The sequence below is a fragment of the Carcharhinus amblyrhynchos genome, unplaced genomic scaffold (genome assembly GCF_965287045.1).
Source record: "Carcharhinus amblyrhynchos unplaced genomic scaffold, sCarAmb.v2.hapA chromosome_127, whole genome shotgun sequence".
Classification (NCBI taxonomy): domain Eukaryota; kingdom Metazoa; phylum Chordata; class Chondrichthyes; order Carcharhiniformes; family Carcharhinidae; genus Carcharhinus; species Carcharhinus amblyrhynchos.
Genome location: NW_027649867.1, coordinates 382795 through 401795, shown reverse-complemented (window position 1 = coordinate 401795; position 19001 = coordinate 382795). Strand labels below are relative to the sequence as shown.

The 19001-nt window shown below is 46.2% G+C and overlaps 1 protein-coding gene across 1 annotated transcript in view; it reads right to left on the bottom strand.

The window, feature by feature from the left end:
- Window positions 1-596: 596 nt before the first annotated feature.
- Window positions 597-19001, bottom strand: part of LOC145338646 (putative G-protein coupled receptor 139) — a 64190-nt gene continuing 45785 nt past the window's right edge. Inside the window, exon 3 of the mRNA XM_080183033.1 lies at window positions 597-1504. Coding sequence (XP_080039159.1) covers window positions 597-1504 — 908 coding nt within the window. The remainder of the gene's footprint in view (window positions 1505-19001) is intronic.

Here is a 19001-nt window from a genome sequence, read left to right as displayed (position 1 = left end):
TATTGAAGATCAGCCATCCTGTTGTCGGACTTCTACCCGAAAGTTCCTGCTCAGATGCAAGAACGATTCTTCCTGAGCCAGAACTTCTGTCAGACAGGATGGGGTCTAGTGACAGGTCAGTTCCATTTCTCACGTTAATAGTCAGCAAAAGAATAATGACTAAGAAACAAATAAATCAACCCTTCCTGTAAACTCATAAGAGAAGGTGAGAGAGACCCAGTGAGGTGGCAATGCAGGAGGATTGCTCAGGAGAGGCAGAATGAATGTTTAGGAGGGAGTTCCAATGTTACGAGGTTCACAGACAAATAATGGTTATTGTAAGGAAAATATACCCTGTTTTTATAGCGAGACCATGTAGAATATGAATTAAATTCTCTGAGAGAATTCAGAATTTATTGTGGCTTGAAAAGGGAATGTGATGGTTATGGGAAGATGAAAAACATATTGTCAGGCTGAAATGTGATTGCATCATACCAGCCATTTGTTTTAATTCCTGAATTACTGCACCTCAAAGGGATGTGTTTCCCTTAACCATACATCACTAAGAAATAATAAGCTTATAGAACAATTAAGAAAACAACTGGCAAGTAGGTTTCTCAGTTTTTGTTTCTCATTAACTGAATAACTGAAGAGATAGGAAATGTCAAGGCGTTTTTGACCTGCTCTCTGAATTTGGACTGAGTCATCACATAAATAAATGTATTTGTGCAACAATTTAAACTCAGAAGTAGAACTCCAGCTTGTTCAAATGTGTATTCGGAAACTGTGTAATCACTATAATCTGCTCCAGTCATGTTGTAATATAAGAATTCTGCAACATGTACCAGCCAAAGAAGTATAAAGCTGCCCGATATTGTGAAGAGTAAAACCAGAGACCTCTTTCTGCTTTCCATCTCTGGGTCACTGTGATTATTTCCCTGATTCTGTCCCTTCAGTCGCTTACGGGCTTCACTGGTCAATAAAATGTGTCTTACTGTCAGAGCATTGAGCAAAAGAATAAAAATGAAAGGGAGCAAAGGGGTTATAATTGTGTCCAACCAATTAAAAGCTACCCATCCAGGATCTGTGTAGCAGTTTAACTTTGGATAACAGAACCAAGGTACATTGTCAATTATCCGTCCAGGCTCAAATGTAAAATAGTAAGGGATATTTTTCAAACAGAGTAGAATGGCCGTTGTTGCTAGCACCAGAGAGGCAGTTTCCCCAGTGCAATATTTGGTTTTCAGCTTTGGCCAACAGATGGCCACAAATCGATCAAAGGAGAAAGTGACGGTGAACCAGACAGAACAGTCCGTGCTCGCACGAATCAAGATATAACGAACACTGCACACAGGGGTGATGAGCAGGAATGATATCGGGAAAAAAAACTTGTTGATTTGTCTCAAAATGACCTCAGTGAAAATGACCAGGAGATCTGCCGTTGCCATGGTCACCAGGTAACGGGTGATGCAGATGGAAAGGCCGCATTTGCCCCGGGACAGAATCAGGATTCCGAGTAAATTAGCTGTAAGAGAGAATTGGGAATGTAGTCTGGAAATTATCAACCAAAACACTTCCAGTCTGTGCCTAAACTTAGAAACTGGAAACTATCAAGAAAACGGTTGGAAGTTAAATGTGTGAAATGATAATAGAGCTTAAAATAACTACCACAATTCTGACACAAATGAAATCAGAGATTTTCATGAGGCTAGATGCTGTGTAACAGATTCTTCTTTTTCTCCTTTAAGTCTGACCAGCTCTCCATCATACACAATCCCTGAGAATTATTGATCAGTGCAAAGTGTCTCTCAAACAAAGGATAGCTATAGATTATTCTACTCACAAGGATTGTTTCAAATCCATAATTGGCCATGAGCATTAATGTGATCGGTGTAACTTGTGGGCCGAAGGGCCTGTTTGTGCTGTAGTGTTCTATGTTCATCCACAAATCTTGGAATACACAAGAAGCTGTCCACTGTCACAGAATTGGCACTTCAAGAGTGGGGGTAGAGCTTGTTCTAATTTAAGATGTTGCCCAAGGTGAGAGTATCAGAAAGGAAACACGACTCTCCCCATTGCTCGCGAGATTACGACCTGGAAGTATACACTTTCAGGCAAGGAGATTTCCAGGTTAGCGCCACGCCAAAAAGTATTGTAAGATTCTTCCCTCCCCCTCCCCCAATCTCCTAGATAATCGGACCCCATCAAATTCAACATTTCCATGATTTCTCTTCAACTGGTTATTGGGCCAGATTGTCAGATCAGAGCCAGACCAAGAATGGGAAATGTCCTGTATTGGATGAGACATTCGGACACGATCTTCCCCAGGTGACGCTTTTCATTTCCAGTGATGGTTAATAGATTCTTTCCCCCTTAAAGCCGCACGATCCCCCTCTACACCCCCAAATTCGGAAATCACTCATGATCAGGAGGCATCTCACTTCTTGCTGGTGCCAGAGGCTGTCAGCTTTAAACATCCTCTCTAATTAATCAAGCACATTCAGGTTCAAACATTCTCTCCTGGAAATAGAAGCATGGTGATCCATTCGAGGTAACACTTCTCAGAATAGAACCAGGTCTGATCCTCGTGTCTTCTCAGAAACTGACTTAAAGCGATAGGGTAGGATAAGAGAGACATGGAACATAGCAGTACGTTAAAGTAACCTGGAATTGTCAAGAACAAAGAATGAAAGCTCAGAGATTTGTGCACCAGTCTGCCCGCTATGCACCAATGGAGGAAAACCCAAACCAAAAACATAGCCAACATCATGGCAATGCCAACGAGTCGGGAGTAGCCATCTTGCTTGACCTGGACAGAAAGCCAGAAATGGACGAGTTGGTTATAATGTAGAGAGTTTAATTTCTGTTTGCTTCACACAGGGAACATGTTATTCAATTGATAGGCGGTGAATTGCTGTTGAGGATTCAATGGCAGAGAGCGAATAGTCAGATATGGATCGCTCAGGCGGTGGGCACAACCTGGAGTTCATGTGACAGCTGGTTGGAATTCACTCTCACTTTTGCAAACGAACTGTGAAGTTTATAACACGCACATCAGCACAAGGAGAGCTTCCTCATGATTCTGACATGATGTCTCTGACAGAGACACATAAGACACTGACAGACACACACAGACACTGACAGACACACACAGACTCTGACAGACACACACAGACACTGACAGACACACACACAGACACTGACAGACACACACAGACACTGACAGGCACACACACAGACACTGACAGACACACACAGACACTGACAGACACACACACAGACTCTGACAGACACTCACAGACACTGACAGACACACACAGACACTGACAGACACACACACAGACTCTGACAGACACTCACAGATACTGACAGACACACACACAGACACTGACAGACACACACAGACTCTGACAGACACACACAGACACTGACAGACACACACAGACTCTGACAGACACACACAGACACTGACAGACACTCACAGACACTGACAGACACACACACAGACACTGACAGACACACACAGACACTGACAGTCACACACACAGACTCTGACAGACACACACACAGACACTGACAGACACACACAGACTCTGACAGACACTCACAGACGCTGACAGACACACACAGACACTGACAGACACTCACAGACACTGACAGACACACACACAGACACTGACAGACACACACAGACACTGACAGACACACACACAGACTCTGACAGACACTCACAGACACTGACAGACACACACACAGACACTGACAGACACACACAGACACTGACAGACACTCACAGATACTGACAGACACACACACAGACACTGACAGACACACACAGACACTGACAGACACTCACAGATACTGACAGACACACACACACAGATTCTAACACATAGACACTGACACATACAGACACTGACACACACACACACATGCACACACACACACAAACAGACACTGACAGAGACACATGAACTCCGACAGACACACACACACAGACACTGACAGAGACACACACATGGACACTGACAGATACACACACACACACTGACTCTGACAGAGACACACACAGACACCGACATACACACATAAATACTGACAGACACACAAAGACTCTGACACACACACACAGACTCTGACACACACACATACACACGCTGACTCTGACAGAGACACACACACAGACACTGACATACACACATACATACTGACAGACATACACAACTCTGACACACACAGATTCTGACAGACACACTCACAGACACTGACAGACAGACAGACACACACACACACACACAGACTCTGACAGGGACACACACAGACACCGACATACACACATAAATACTGACAGACACACACAGACTCTGACACACACACACTGACTCTGACAGAGACACACACAGACACTGACATACACACATACATACTGACAGACACACACAACTCTGACACATACACACAGATCCTGACAGACACACTCACAGACATTGACAGACAGACAGACACACACACGCGCACACACACACACAGACACTGACAGAGACACCCATAAACTCCGACAGACACACACACACACTCTGACAGACACACACACATACATACTGACAGGCACACACAACTCTGACACACACACACACTCTGACAGACACACACACATAGATACTGACAGACACACACAGACTCTGACACATACACACAGATTCTGACAGACACACTCACAGACGCTGACAGACAGACAGACAGGCACACACACACACACAGACTCTGACAGAGACACACACAGACACTGACATACACACATAAATACTGACAGACACACACAGACTCTGACACACACACACTGACTCTGACACAGACACACACAGACACTGACATACACACATACATACTGACAGACACACACAGACTCTGACACACACACACTGACTCTGACAGAGACACACACAGACACTGACATACACACATAAAGACTGACAGACACACACAACTCTGACACATACACACGCAGATTCTGACAGACACACACACACTGACAGACACACACACTCAGACAGACACAGACAGACACACACACATACACACACAGACACTGACAGAGACACACATAAACTCCGACAGACACACACGCACAGACACCGACAGACACACAGACTATGACAGACACACACACATAGATACTGACAGACAGACAGACACACACACACACTGATTCTGACAGAGACACACGCAGACACTGACATACACGCCAACTTTAAGAGTGTTCAAATGGTCAGTGGATAGGCATATGGATAACATTGGAATAGTTTAGGTTAGAGGGTCATTCGATTGGTTCCACTGGTCAGCGCAACATCGAGGGCCAAAGGGCCTGTACTGCACTGTGATGTAATGAGGAGAATTGCTTGATAGAGCACCCGCAGCACGGTTTCATTAAGGGGGAGTTGTGTCTGACAAATTTATTGGAGTTCTATGAGGATGTGTCTAGTGCGGTGGATAGAGGAGAGCCGGTGGATGTGGTGTTTCTCGATTTTCAGAAGGCGTTTGACAAGGTACCTCACAAGAGGTTATTGCAGAAGGTCAGGGGACATGGAGTTGGGGGTAGGGTGTTAGCGCGGATAGAGGACTGGTTGTCAAATAGGAGGCAGAGAGTGGGGGTCAATGGGTGCTATTCGGATTGGCGGTTGGTGACTAGTGGAGTGCCCCAGGGGTCGGTGCTGGGGCCTCAGCTTTTTACCATTTATATAGATGATCTGGAGGAGGGAACCGAGTGTAGGGTGTCGAAATTTGCTGATGACACCAAGATTGGTGGAACGGCAAATTGCGCGGAGGGTGTGGAGAGTCTGCAGAAGGATCTAGATAGGCTGGGCGAATGGGCCAGGAAATGGCAAATGGAATTTAATGATGGCAAGTGCGAGGTGGTCCACTTTGGTAGGAATAACGGTAGGAAGGATTATTACTTACGTGGCAAAAAACTGCAGCAGGCGACGGTGCAGAGGGACCTCGGGGTCCTTGTGCATGAGTCGCAAAAACCCAGCCTGCAGGTGCAGCAGGTGGTCAGGAAGGCGAATGGGATGCTGGCCTTCATAGCGAGGGGGATTGAATATAAAAGTAGGGAAGTCTTGCTGCAACTGTACAGGGCACTGGTGAGGCCGCAGCTGGAGTACTGTGTGCAGTTTTGGGCGCCGTACTTACGCAAGGATATTTTGGCCTTGGAGGGAGTGCAGAGGAGGTTTACTAGGCTGATGCCGGAGTTGAGGGGGTTGAGCTATGAGGAGAGGCTGAATAAACTAGGCTTGTACTCGTTAGAGTTTAGAAGAATGAGGGGAGATCTCATTGAGACGTACAAGATGATGAAAGGGATGGATAGGATAGAGGTGGAGAGACTCTTCCCGCTCAGAAAGGACAGCAGGACTAGGGGGCACAGCCTCAAGATAAAGGGGGGCGCGGTTTAGAACGGAGTTGAGGAGGAACTTCTTCACTCAAAGGGTGGTGAATCTCTGGAATTCTCTGCCCGTTGAAGTGGTGGAGGCTACCTCGCTAAATATATTTAAGACGCGGGTTGATGGGTTTTTGATAGACAAGGGAATTAAGGGTTATGGGGAGAAAGCGGGGAAGTGGAACTGAGCCACTTCAGATCAGCCATGATCTTATTGAATGGCGGGGCAGGCTCGAAGGGCTAGATGGCCGACTCCTGCTCCTATTTCTTATGTTCTTTGTTCTACACAAATAAATACTGACAGACACACACAGACTCTGACACATAGACACACAGACTTTGACAGACACACACACATAAATACTGACAGACATACGCACATAGATACTGACAGACACACACACAGACACTGACAGACAGACACACACACTAACAGAGACACATACACTGACACTGACAGTCACACACACACACATAGACACTGACAGTCACACAGACTGACACAGACACTGACAGTCACACACACAGACACTGACAGACACACATGCACACATAGACACTGACAGGCACACATACATGGATACAGGCAGTCACACATACATAGATACTGACAGACACACACACAGATTCTAACAGACAGACACACAGACACTGAGAGACATACACATACAGAAACTGACAGACACACACACTGACAGACACGTGCACACAGACATGGACAGATACACACAGACAGACATTGACAGACACACACACATAGACACTGACAGACACACACAGAGTCTCTGACATGCACACACACATAGTCTCTGACAGACACACAGGCTCTGACAGACACATACACAGACACACACACACACACAGACACTGACAGACGCACACAGACTCTAACAGACACATACACATAGATACTGACACACACACACACACACACACACACACACGTACACATAAATACTGACAGACACACACAGACTCTGACAGACACACATACATCGATACTGACACACACACACATAAATACTGACAGACACACATAGAGATGCTGACACACACACACATGCACACAGACACTGACAGACACACACACAGACACTGATAGACACACACAGACACTGATAGACACACACACACAGACACACGCACACACTGACAGAGACACATACACTGACACTCACACAGACTGACACAGACACTGACAGTCACACACACACAGACTCTAACAGACACACACAGACATAGATACTGACACACACACATAAATACTGACAGACACACACAGACTCTGACACACACACAGACTCTAACAGACACACATACATAGACACTGACAAACACACACAGACACTGACAGACACACACACATAGATACTGACACACACACACACACATAAATACTGACACACACATAGAGATGCTGACACACACACATGCACACAGACACTGACAGACACACACATGCATAGACACTGACAGACACACACACAGACACTGATAGACACACACACACAGACACACACACACACTGACAGAGACACATACACTGACACTGACAGTCACACAGACTGACACAGACACTGACAGTCACACACACAGACACTGACAGACACACATGCACATACACACACTGACAGACACACACACAGGCACTGACAGACACACACACACAGGCATTGACAGACACACACGCACACATAGATACTGACAGACAGACACAGGCTCTGACAGACAGACACACAGACACTGACAGACACACACACATGAATACTGACAGACAGACATACACACAGATCCTGACAGGCACACACACAGACAGTCACACACACACATACAAACATGTACCAGCTTCCTCATTGGTTGAAGCACCTGTGGCTCAGCCAATGGAGCTCCAGGATTTACTCTGCGGGGGGGGGGGGCGGGGGGGTAATTCACAGCCAGTGTTCTGATTGGCTGACACAGCTGTCATTCAGAATATCCAGCCTCTGATTGGCTTATCTGCTGTCAAAGTGCAGAGACCAGTCATTGGTTGTCTGGAAGTGAGCAGCAATTCTGATTCGCTGAGGGGGAGGGGGAGTTAGCAATCCAGTCTCTGATTGGCTGAGGTGATCAGTTAGCAATCTATTCTCTGATTGGCTGAGGCAGTCAGTTAGCAATCCAGTAATTAATTGGCTGGGGGGTGGGGGAGAGAGAGCGAGAGAGAGCGTCAGTGAGCAATCCAGTCTCTGATTGGCTGAGACAGTCAGTTAGCAATCCAGTCTCTGATTGGCTGAGGTGGTTTGTTAGTGATCCTGCTCTGTGATTGGCTATCAGTTGCTTTTTCTTCATTATTTGAATAATTGATGTAACTGGATATTTCACCGCGATTCTGATCTGCTCCCTGAATTTGGATTGAGTCACCACATAAATAAATGCGTTTGTGCAGCAATTTAAACCTTGAAGCATAAATCCGAATTGTTGAAATGTATATTCAGGAAGGGCGGCAGAAATAAATCCTTTCACTTTCGAATAGATAAAAAATATAACAAACACTGACCAGAGGAGAATGAAAGCTCCAGATATGCTGAAGAGTAAAATTATTGACTTCCTTCTGCTCTCCATCTCGGGATCTCTGTGATTTTCTCCCTGACTCTGAGCCCTCAGTCCTTTCCTTTCCGGACTCGACTGTTCACCAAAATGTGTCTGACTGTCAGAGCGCTAATCAACAGGATTAAACCGGATGGGAGTAATGGGGTTAAAACCATAACAAACCAGAAAAATCCAATCCAGCCAGGATCAGTCCAATAGCTTGTCTTTGACCGACAGCCCCACTGGACATTGTCGATTATCCTTACAGGTTCATATGTAAAGTACATGGGGATGTTTTTCACAGAGAGCAGGATGCCAGTTGTTGCCAGAACCACAGCCGCAGTTTTCCTGGAGCAATATTTACATTTCAGTTTCTGACAGCGAATGGCCACAAATCGATCAAAGGACAAAGTGATGGTGAACCAAACAGAACAGTCTTTGGCTGCAGGCAGCAGGACAGTGTGAACACGACACACAGAGGTGAGGTCTAGGAAACTCAAGGGGAAATAATAACCATTTATGAAGCTGAGAATGAGGTTAAGGATGATGTACAGTAGATCTGCCACTGCCATGGCCATCAGGTAGCGAGTGGTGCAAGTGGAGAGGCCACACTTTCCTCAAGTCAGGATCACAATTCCCAGTAAATTAACTGTTAGTGAGAAAGGGATAAGAGCTCGGAAATTATTGAGTAAACATTCTCCATGTGTGAGCCGACATTAAGGAGAGGATTTCAGCATCAATCCAATGGACAGGAGTTCCCGGGTAGCGGTGTTATTGGAGGATTGTGTTAGAGATTAACATTGCAATTTGGAAAGTAGCCAATGTAACATCACTGGTTAAATAGGGACTGGGGGACAGGAAGCTGTGAATTACACATCTCTCACTTTGATGGAGCAAATCTGCAAATTCTGATCATTCAAATATTTCAGAGAGATTGGATTTCTCATCTGATCTGTTTTACAGGATTAATTCAGACTGGACAGGTTTCCCAATTAGACCCAAAATGGACAGAGATAGAATCTGCAATCCTTTCCTGCAGCCAATTATCAGAGTCCACCCCGGGATTGAACACTTCCCTGGGCTGGACAGCTGATGGAGTTGGATGTCAATTCAGGATTTTTCTATTTAACTTCCCCTCTCCAAATTTCCTCCCAATTCTCCCCACCCCCCCAGCCTTTCTGCTTCTAATTTACAGATTGTATCCTCTGTCTGTCTCTTTTTCTCCTTTCTCCTCTCCCTCTCTCTGTGCCTTCTCCTTTGCTTCCCTATCTATCTCTTCCTAAACTCTTCTTCTCTCCGACCAGCTTTATTCCCCTCTATCTGGATTTCTCTCCCACCCAGTGCATTTCCATTCTTCATTCACATCATCGCTTTACCCCATATCTCCCTATCGCTCTCTAATTGTTCTCTCTCTGCCATATCTCTTTATCTCATTGCAGTATTCCTCTCTCTATCTCGCTTTCTCCCCATTTCTGTTCACCTCCCTCCAGAATCTCTCCCTCTCCCTTTCCAGCTTTCTTTGTGGGGCTTTTAAGCACAGCATGATCCCATGGGCAGCACTGTGACCATATCCACAGAGAACAAAGTGGGAGTGGAGACTTTTCATTTCCACAGCCTCGGGCTTGATGTAAATCTCCACCCAGCACCGTGTGAATTCTGAGATTGGATACATATTCCCTTTTTAAAATGAGCCTCCCTGAAGTTATTAATAAATAAATTAACTGATTTATTGATCTATTGATTGATTTGTGTAAATGAGGAATCTCAGGGCTCTGACTGAGGCTGTTCTCCAGAGACAGGAAGCTGGGCACTGCCTCCTAACTGGAGATTCCCAGATAAGGTGGATCGTCCCACCCCGTCACAGCGATATGATTTATGATTATTCACAATGTGGCTCAGAAATATTACATCGCTCCTTTCAACACAGAGCACATGAAATAGAGGGAAAGAAGCAGAGATATGGACAGAGATAGGAAGTTAGAGGGAGGGATGGAGTAAGAGGAGGTGGGTGTGGGTCCAAAGACCTGGCCCTCAATCAGAACATCCATCTTTACAATGAGTGAGAGTGATAGTGACAGGGGGAGAAAAGAGAAGGAGGGGGTGGAACAGAGATAGAGGGAGGCCCGAGGGGAGTGGACGGTCAAAGCAGAGGTGGTGATCAAAGGAGAGTATTTGAGAAAGAGAGACAGGGTGTGAGAGTCTCCAGTGTGTGGTCACTGCCTGCAGCTCCACTCAAACCCTGTCAGATCGTCTGGGAGGATTTAAAAAGTGTCCTGAAGATATCAGCAGCCGCTTCCCAAACGGAAAGAGTGAGTTGAACAGTTTCCAGGGACTGAGAGGGAACAGGGGCTGGGCAGGGAGCAGCAGGGCTGGCATTTTAATTCAGCTTTAGAAGGTTCTCTCTGTGAATCTCTCTCTTTCTCCATTTCAATGTTTCTGTCTGATTGGAAGAAATGGAGGGAAGGAAAGTGTGAGAGAGAATGAGGGGAACCGAGAGTGAGATGTATAGAAGAATCAAATCATATCGAGCAGCAGAGGCAGTTCGGCCCATCGAGTCTGTACTGACACATTAGAAATACGTGAAATCCCACCGAACCCCATCTGTCAGCACTTGGCCCATCGCCCTGAATGTTATGATGGAGTAAGTGCTCACCCAGATACATTTTAAAGAATGTGAGGTAACCCACCCCCACCACCCTCCCAGGCAGCGCATTCCAGACCATCACCACCCTCTGGGTAAAAAAATACTTTCTCATACTGGCCCGCCCCCCCAAAACTCCTTTCATAAGAACATAAGAAATAGGAGCAGGAGTAGGCCATCTAGCCCTTCGAGCCTGCCCCGCCATTCAATAAGATCATGGCTGATCTGTCGTGGCTCAGTTCCACTTTCCCGCCCTCTCCCCATAACCCTTAATCCCCTCGCTTACCAAAAACCCATCAACCCGCGTCTTAAAAATACTTAGCGAGGCAGCCTCCACCACTTCAACGGGCAGAGAATTCCAGAGATTCACCACCCTTTGAGTGAAGAAGTTCCTCCTCAACTCCATTCTAAACCACCCCCCCTTTATCTTGAGGCTGTGCCCTCTAGTCCTACTGTCCTTTCTGAGCAGGAAGAGTCTCTCCACCTCTATCCTATCCAACCCATTCATCATCTTGTACATCTCAATGAGATCTCCCCTCATTCTTCTAAACTCTAACGAGTACAAGCCTAGTTTATTCAGCCTCTCCTCATAGCTCAACCCCTTCAACTCCGGTATCAGCCTAGTAAACCTCCTCTGCACTCCCTCCAAGGCCAAAATATCCTTGCATAAGTACGGCGCCCAAAACTGCACACAGTACCCCAACTGCGGCCTCACCAATGCCCTATACAGCCGCAGCAAGACCTCCCTACTCCCTACTCTCTCTGTATTCCTCCAACGCTCTCTCCGTTCCCAGTTGCTTAGACCTAACGTACGCCTTTCGTTTCTTCCTGAAGGAAGCGAGGTTATGAAAAGAATCAAAGCGGCCAAGCTAAAGAACCCCAGCATAGTTTCAGTAGTAGCTGAAGACTTAGAAATCAAGCTTGCTGACCTACACCTCGCAGGCAGCACTGAGGATGACTGGGAACGCTTCAGGGATGCTATCCATACATCTGCACTGAAGACGCTCAGGCCCTCCACTCACAAGCAGCATGATTGGTTTGATGAGAATGATGAGGAGAACGTTGAAAAGCACCATCTTCATCGGGCCTGTCAGAACGATCCATCTTCAGCTACCAAGAAAAATGCTCGCAGAACAGTCCAGAATAAACTACGTAAAATGCAGAATGCCTGGCTGAGCGCCAACGTAGATGAAATACAGGGATACGCTGACAGAAATGACTTGAAACGGTTCTATGAAGCCCTCAACACTCTCTATGGACCTCAATCTCTTGGGAGTTCCCCCCTCCTGAGTACAGATGGTACAACTCTCGTTACAGAGAGGGCTCAGATCCTGCAGAGATGGGCTGAACACTTTGAAGCCGTCCTCAACCAATAGTCATCTATTAACGATGAGGCAATAGACAGGATTCCCCAGCTCGATATCAACAGTGCTTTTTTCAAAACAAAACAAATGTTTCAAAACAAATGTTTTTTTCTATCTCCTTATTTATTTTCTGCCCACATCCTGACTGCTGCTGGAGGGGAGGGGGGGCTTGTACCTAATTCCCATCAGAGTCTTTACATCCTTATGATTCCTCAACTCCACTGACAGAGATTCTCTCCCTTTTGGTCCTTTCTCACTTCTTGCTATCTTTTTAACTTCATTCCTTATAAACAATATGACCCCGCCCCCTTTGCCCATCTGCCTGTCCTTTCACTAGGACACATATCCTTGGATATTTAGATCCCAGCCCTGATCCCCTTGCAAACACATCTCTGTGATGCCCACAACATCGTACCGGCCAATTTCAATACATGCAACAAGATCTGCACATTTGTACACATTTGAGATGGACATAAGGATCAGGAATGAACAATGGGCTGTATTATATTGTAAATAGAACATAGAAATACTACAGCACAAACAGACTCTTCAGCCCATAAGTTGCACCAATCATATACCTACCTGCTAGGCTTACCTATCACCCTCAATCCTATTAAGTCCCATGTACTCAATCCAGAAGTCTCTTAAAAGACTCTAACAAATTTGCCTCCACCACCACCGATGTGGATTGTGCACCAAGCCTGTATGAAGTAAATAGAGAAAAATGTACAATTGTTCATACCAGAGGCCAACGACGACCTGAAGATCAGAGCCAGAGGCTCAGCAATCACTTCTCTTGCCTCCCAGAGAATCCTGGGGTAAATCCCATCCGGACCAGGGGACTTATCTATTTTCAGACCCTCCAGAATATCTAGCACATCCTCCTTATCAACTGTAACACTGTCAATTCTACTCCCCTGCAACCCAGTGTCCTCCTCAGCTATATCCCTGTCCCCCTGCGTGAACACCGAAGAGAAATATTGGTTCAATGCCTCTCCAATCTCCTCCGACCCAGAGGGTGGTGAGGGATTGGAATGCCCTGCCTGCTGCAGTTGTAAATGCGCCTAGTTTGGGGGCGTTTAAGAGATCCGTGGATAGGTTTATGGACGAAAAGGGATTGGTTTAGGTTAGTGGGTCATTGTTTTGTAACTGGTCGGCGCAACATCGTGGGCCGAAGGGCCTGTTCTGCGCTGTAATGTTCTATGTTCTATGTTCGTAAATGTACTGGGACTAGGGGGTTGTTATTTACAGGGGAGGAGTGTTATATCTATGTTGGGGCATTCCTTTCAGGGAACAGACTATGTGATCTCAGGTGTGGGATGAGCTGTGGGGATCCTTCCAGAGTGGCCAGTCAATATTTGGAGCGTTGTGTGAATAGATGGAATAAAGAGTTGTGTCCCTGACACCTCACTGTGGAGTCGATACTGAAGAGAATCCTCAGCACGACAGAACAGAAACAAATGGTCTCAGTCCCAGTGCTGCACAACTCTATCAATAGCTTGAATCCTCTATGTAAGAACATAAGAACATAAGAAATAGGAGCAGGAGTAGGCCATCTAGCCCTTCAAACCTGCCCCGCCACAGTTCCACTTTCCCGCTTTCTCCCCATAACCCTTAATTCCCTTGTCTATCAGAAACCTATCTACCTGTGACTCAAATATATTCAGCGAGGCAGCCTCCACCACTTCAATGGGCAGAGAATTCCAGAGATTCACCACCCTTTGAGTGAAGAAGTTCCTCCTTAACTCCGATCTAAACTGCGCCCCCCCCCCCCCTTATTTTGAGGCTGTGCCCTCTAGTTCTGCTATGTCCTCCTCTCACACTCTCCTCAAGGCATTGACTGTCTGTCCCGGTGTCCCAGTGTCCCCCTCTCACACTCTTTTGTCTGTCCTGGTGTTTCACTGTCCCCCTCTCACACTCTCCTCAAGATGCTGACTGTCTGTCCCGGTGTCCCAGTGTCCCCCTCTCACACTCTTTTGTCTGTCCTGGTGTCTCACTGTCCTGCTCTCACACTCTCCTCAAGGTGCTGCTGACTCTGTTCCGGTGTCCTTCTCCCACACTCTCCTCAACTCACTCTTGCTTCCTTACAACCTCGCAATTGAAAATGACGAGAACATTTGATGTGAAGCCCCTTGATAAGTTCTTCTGTGCGTGACACTGAGAGATAGTTCTATCTGATGACTCTCGCTAAGACTATACTGTCCGTAATGCTGAGATATTGATCTGTGTGAAGTCCCTTACTAAGGTTGTTCTGTACATGAGCTGTACATAAAATCACCTACAGCCTGGATGTAGCAGTCTATATGAATCCTAATTAGTGTTAACCACATGTAAAACCCACAACCATGATAACCATAAGACACAAGATATAGGAGCATAATTAGGCCATTCGGCCCATCGAGCAGGCTCCACCATTCAATTATGGCTGAGAAGTTTCTCAAACCCATTCTCCTGTTTTTTTTCCCCATAACCTTTGATCCCTTTACTAGTGAAGAACAAAGAACAAAGAACAACACAGCACAGGAAACAGGCCCTTCAGCCCAACGAGCCCGCACCGCCATTTTAACACTGTGAGCGCCCTCCTCTACCTATGACGTTTGTCTACGCCTATTGGGGAAGATTGAGGGAAGACTAATTTAAGGATAATCTGGTACACCAATCAGCCTAAGAGCACGTTTTTGGGGCGTGGGAGGAAACTGGAGCACCTGGAGAAAACAATCACGGGGAGAATGTGCAAACTCCCACAGACACCGGCCCGAATCCATGTATCTGCGCAGCAAACAGTGATAGTCACTGAGCTGTCATGTTGCCTGTCAGTTGGTCCAGTTTAAGCGTACACTAACGATGTAGAGCACTCGGCAACTCTTGAAGCAACAAGAGCAGCCCTCGCACGACCCACCGCGTGTATCCCCCTTGCTGGACAACAAGGCGGACTGTGAAGTAAAAGAAAAGACATCAATAAACATGCAAAACTTTGACAGACATTGAAGGAATCCCCAGAAGCTCAGAAGTAAAACAAGTGAGCCATACAATATGTTGGAAGGTCCATAGGAATCGATTGATTCCCAGGGATGTCCCAAAGCTCTTGATCTTTATTTAGAAAAGTCTCCTGTATCCCTCCATCTCCAATCCACTCATGTGCCTGTCTAAGCAAACCTTAAACAACTGCAGTGTGCCTGCCTCACCACCCTACTTGGCAGAGCATTCCATACCCCCACCACCCTCTGTGTGAACAACCTCCCTCTAACATCCGAGTTATACCTCGCCCCCCTCACCCGAAGCCCGTGGCCCCTCGTAATTATTGTATCCAACCTAGGAAAAAGCTTACCACTGTTCACTCTATCTATACCCTTCATAATCTTATACCCCTCTATTAGATCTCCCCTCATTCTCCGCCTTTCTAAGGAGAACAGCCCCATTTGCCCAATCTCTCCTCATAACCCAGTCCTTCCATACCAGGCAACATCCTGTAAACCTCCTCTGCACTCTCTCCAGGGTCTCCACGTACTTCCGGTAGTAAGGTGACCAGAACTGGATGCAGTACTCTAAATGCGGGTGAACCAATGTTCTATACAACTGCAACATTAGACTCCAGCTCTTACACTCTATACCCCTCCCTATAAAGGCTAACATACCATAAGACTTCTTCATCACCTTCAAGGACTTGTGCACTTGCACCCCCAGGTCCCTCTTTGCCTCTATACTCTTAACAGGCCTACCATTTATTGTATAATTCCCCCCTACATTATTTCTTCCAAAATGCATCATCTCACATTTATCTGGATTAAATTCCATCTGCCATTTCTCTGCCCAATATACCTGCCTATCTATATCCTGCTGTATTGCCTGACACTGCTCCCTACTATCAGCAAGTCCAGCCATCTTTGTGTCATCTGGAAACTCGCTGATCACACCACCTACTCCCTCTTGTCTCAGCAAGTATGATTCCCTCAAGTCAGACTTGCTGAACTTTCCCGCATTTTCTGTTTCTGTTTCTTCTGGTATACTTTACTCTACATCCTGATTCCTGTTAAGTTGCCCAAAGATCGCTCTCACTGGTGGATTCTTTCCCTAACAACTCCTTATCTCCAAACAAACAAATCCCACTTTCCAGCATCACACTGTGGCACAGTGGGTTAACACTGCTGTCTCACCACGACACTGTGGCACAGTGGGTTAACACTGCTGTCTCACCACGACACTGTGGCACAGTGGGTTAACACTGCTGTCTCACCACGACGTTGTGGCACAGTGGGTTAACACTGCTGTCTCACCATGACACTGTGGCACAGTGGGTTAACACTGCTGTCTCACAGCGACAGAGACCTGGTTCAATTCCCAGCTTAAGTTACTGTCATTGTAGAGTTTGCACATTCTCCCTGTATCTGTGTGGGTTTCCTCCGGGTGCTCTAATTTCCTCTCACACTCTGAAAGATGTGAAGGTTAGGTACATTGGCCATTCTAAGTTGTCCCTCAGTGTACCCGAATAGGTGCCAGAATGGGGGATTTTCACAATCCATTCATACTGCTTTACAGCATGGAAGCAGGCTCTTTGGCACAACTTGTCCAAACCTCCCAGTTTTTACCGTTAAGTTCAATTGCTTGCATTTGGCCCATATCCCTCCCTCCCCATGGGATATCATAGAATCCCGACAGTGCAGGTGATGGCCATTCTGCCCATCGAGTCTGCTCTGACCGTAATCCCACCCAGACCCTATCCCCATAACATCATGCATTTACCATGCTAATCCCACTGAGGGGCAATTTATTATGGCCAATCAACCTAACCCGCACATCTTTGGACTGTGGGAGGAAACAGGAGCACCCGGAGGAAACCCAGACAGACACGAGGTGAAGCTTACTTGTGACTAATAAATAAATACTGCTCATTATAATTCTCTCATTATAACATGTACATCTGATGTCTAACAAGGAAATGTATTCTTTTTGTTTCCCTGTTTACTCCAGGGAGATGTGCTCCTTCTACTTTGGACTTTTAAAGACATAATTGATGCTTATGCTGGTGAACCGCTGCAATGAATAATTTAACATCAATTCATTAGTCGATCGATCAAAGTGATCATCCTGCAAAGCCACAGTTTATGTCCTCCAATGACACTATAGATGAAATCCATGCGAAGGAAGGATACCTGCAGTCCTTATGAAGAATGACTTTCTGTTTTATTGCTGGGACACAGTGCTATGGTGCAGAGGGACCTGGGGGTCCTTGTGCACGAATTGCAAAAACCCAGTCTGCAGGTGCAGCAGGTGATCAAGAAGGCGAATGGGATGCTGGCCTTTATAGCGAGGGGGATAGAATATAAAAGTAGGGACGTCTTGCTGCAACTGTACAGGGTACTGGTGAGGCCGCAGCTGGAGTACTGTGTGCAGTTTTGGTTGCCGCACTTGCGCAAGGATATTTTGGCCTTGGAGGGAGTTCAGAGGAGGTTCACTAGGCTGATACCGGAGATGAGGGGGTTGGACTATGAAGAGAGACTAAATAGACTGGGTCTGTACTCGTCGGAGTTTAGAAGGATGAGGGGGGATCTTATAGAGATGTATAAGATAATGAAAGGGATGGATAGGGTCGAAGTAGAGAGATTCTTCCCGCTTAGTAAGGATAGCAGGACTAGAGGGCACAGCCTCAAGGTAAGTCCTTCGCTTTCGTGAATACTGACACGAAGTACTCATTTAATAACTTGCCCATTTCCTCTGGCTCCACACATAGATTCCCTCCCCTATCCTTGAGGGGGCTAACACTCTCGCGAGCTACCCTCTGCCTCTTTATATATGTGTAAAAAGCTTGGAATTTTCCTTAATCCTGTTGGCCAATGACTTTTTGTGACCCCTTTTTGACCTCCTTACTCCTTGCTTCAGTTTCTTTTCACTTTCCTTGTATTCCATATTTTCTTTGTGTGTTCCAAGCCTCCAAGCCTTGACAAATATTTCATTTTTTTTAATTTTTGATAGGCTCACAATATCTCTCATTATCCAAGGTTCCCACAACTTGCCAAACTTA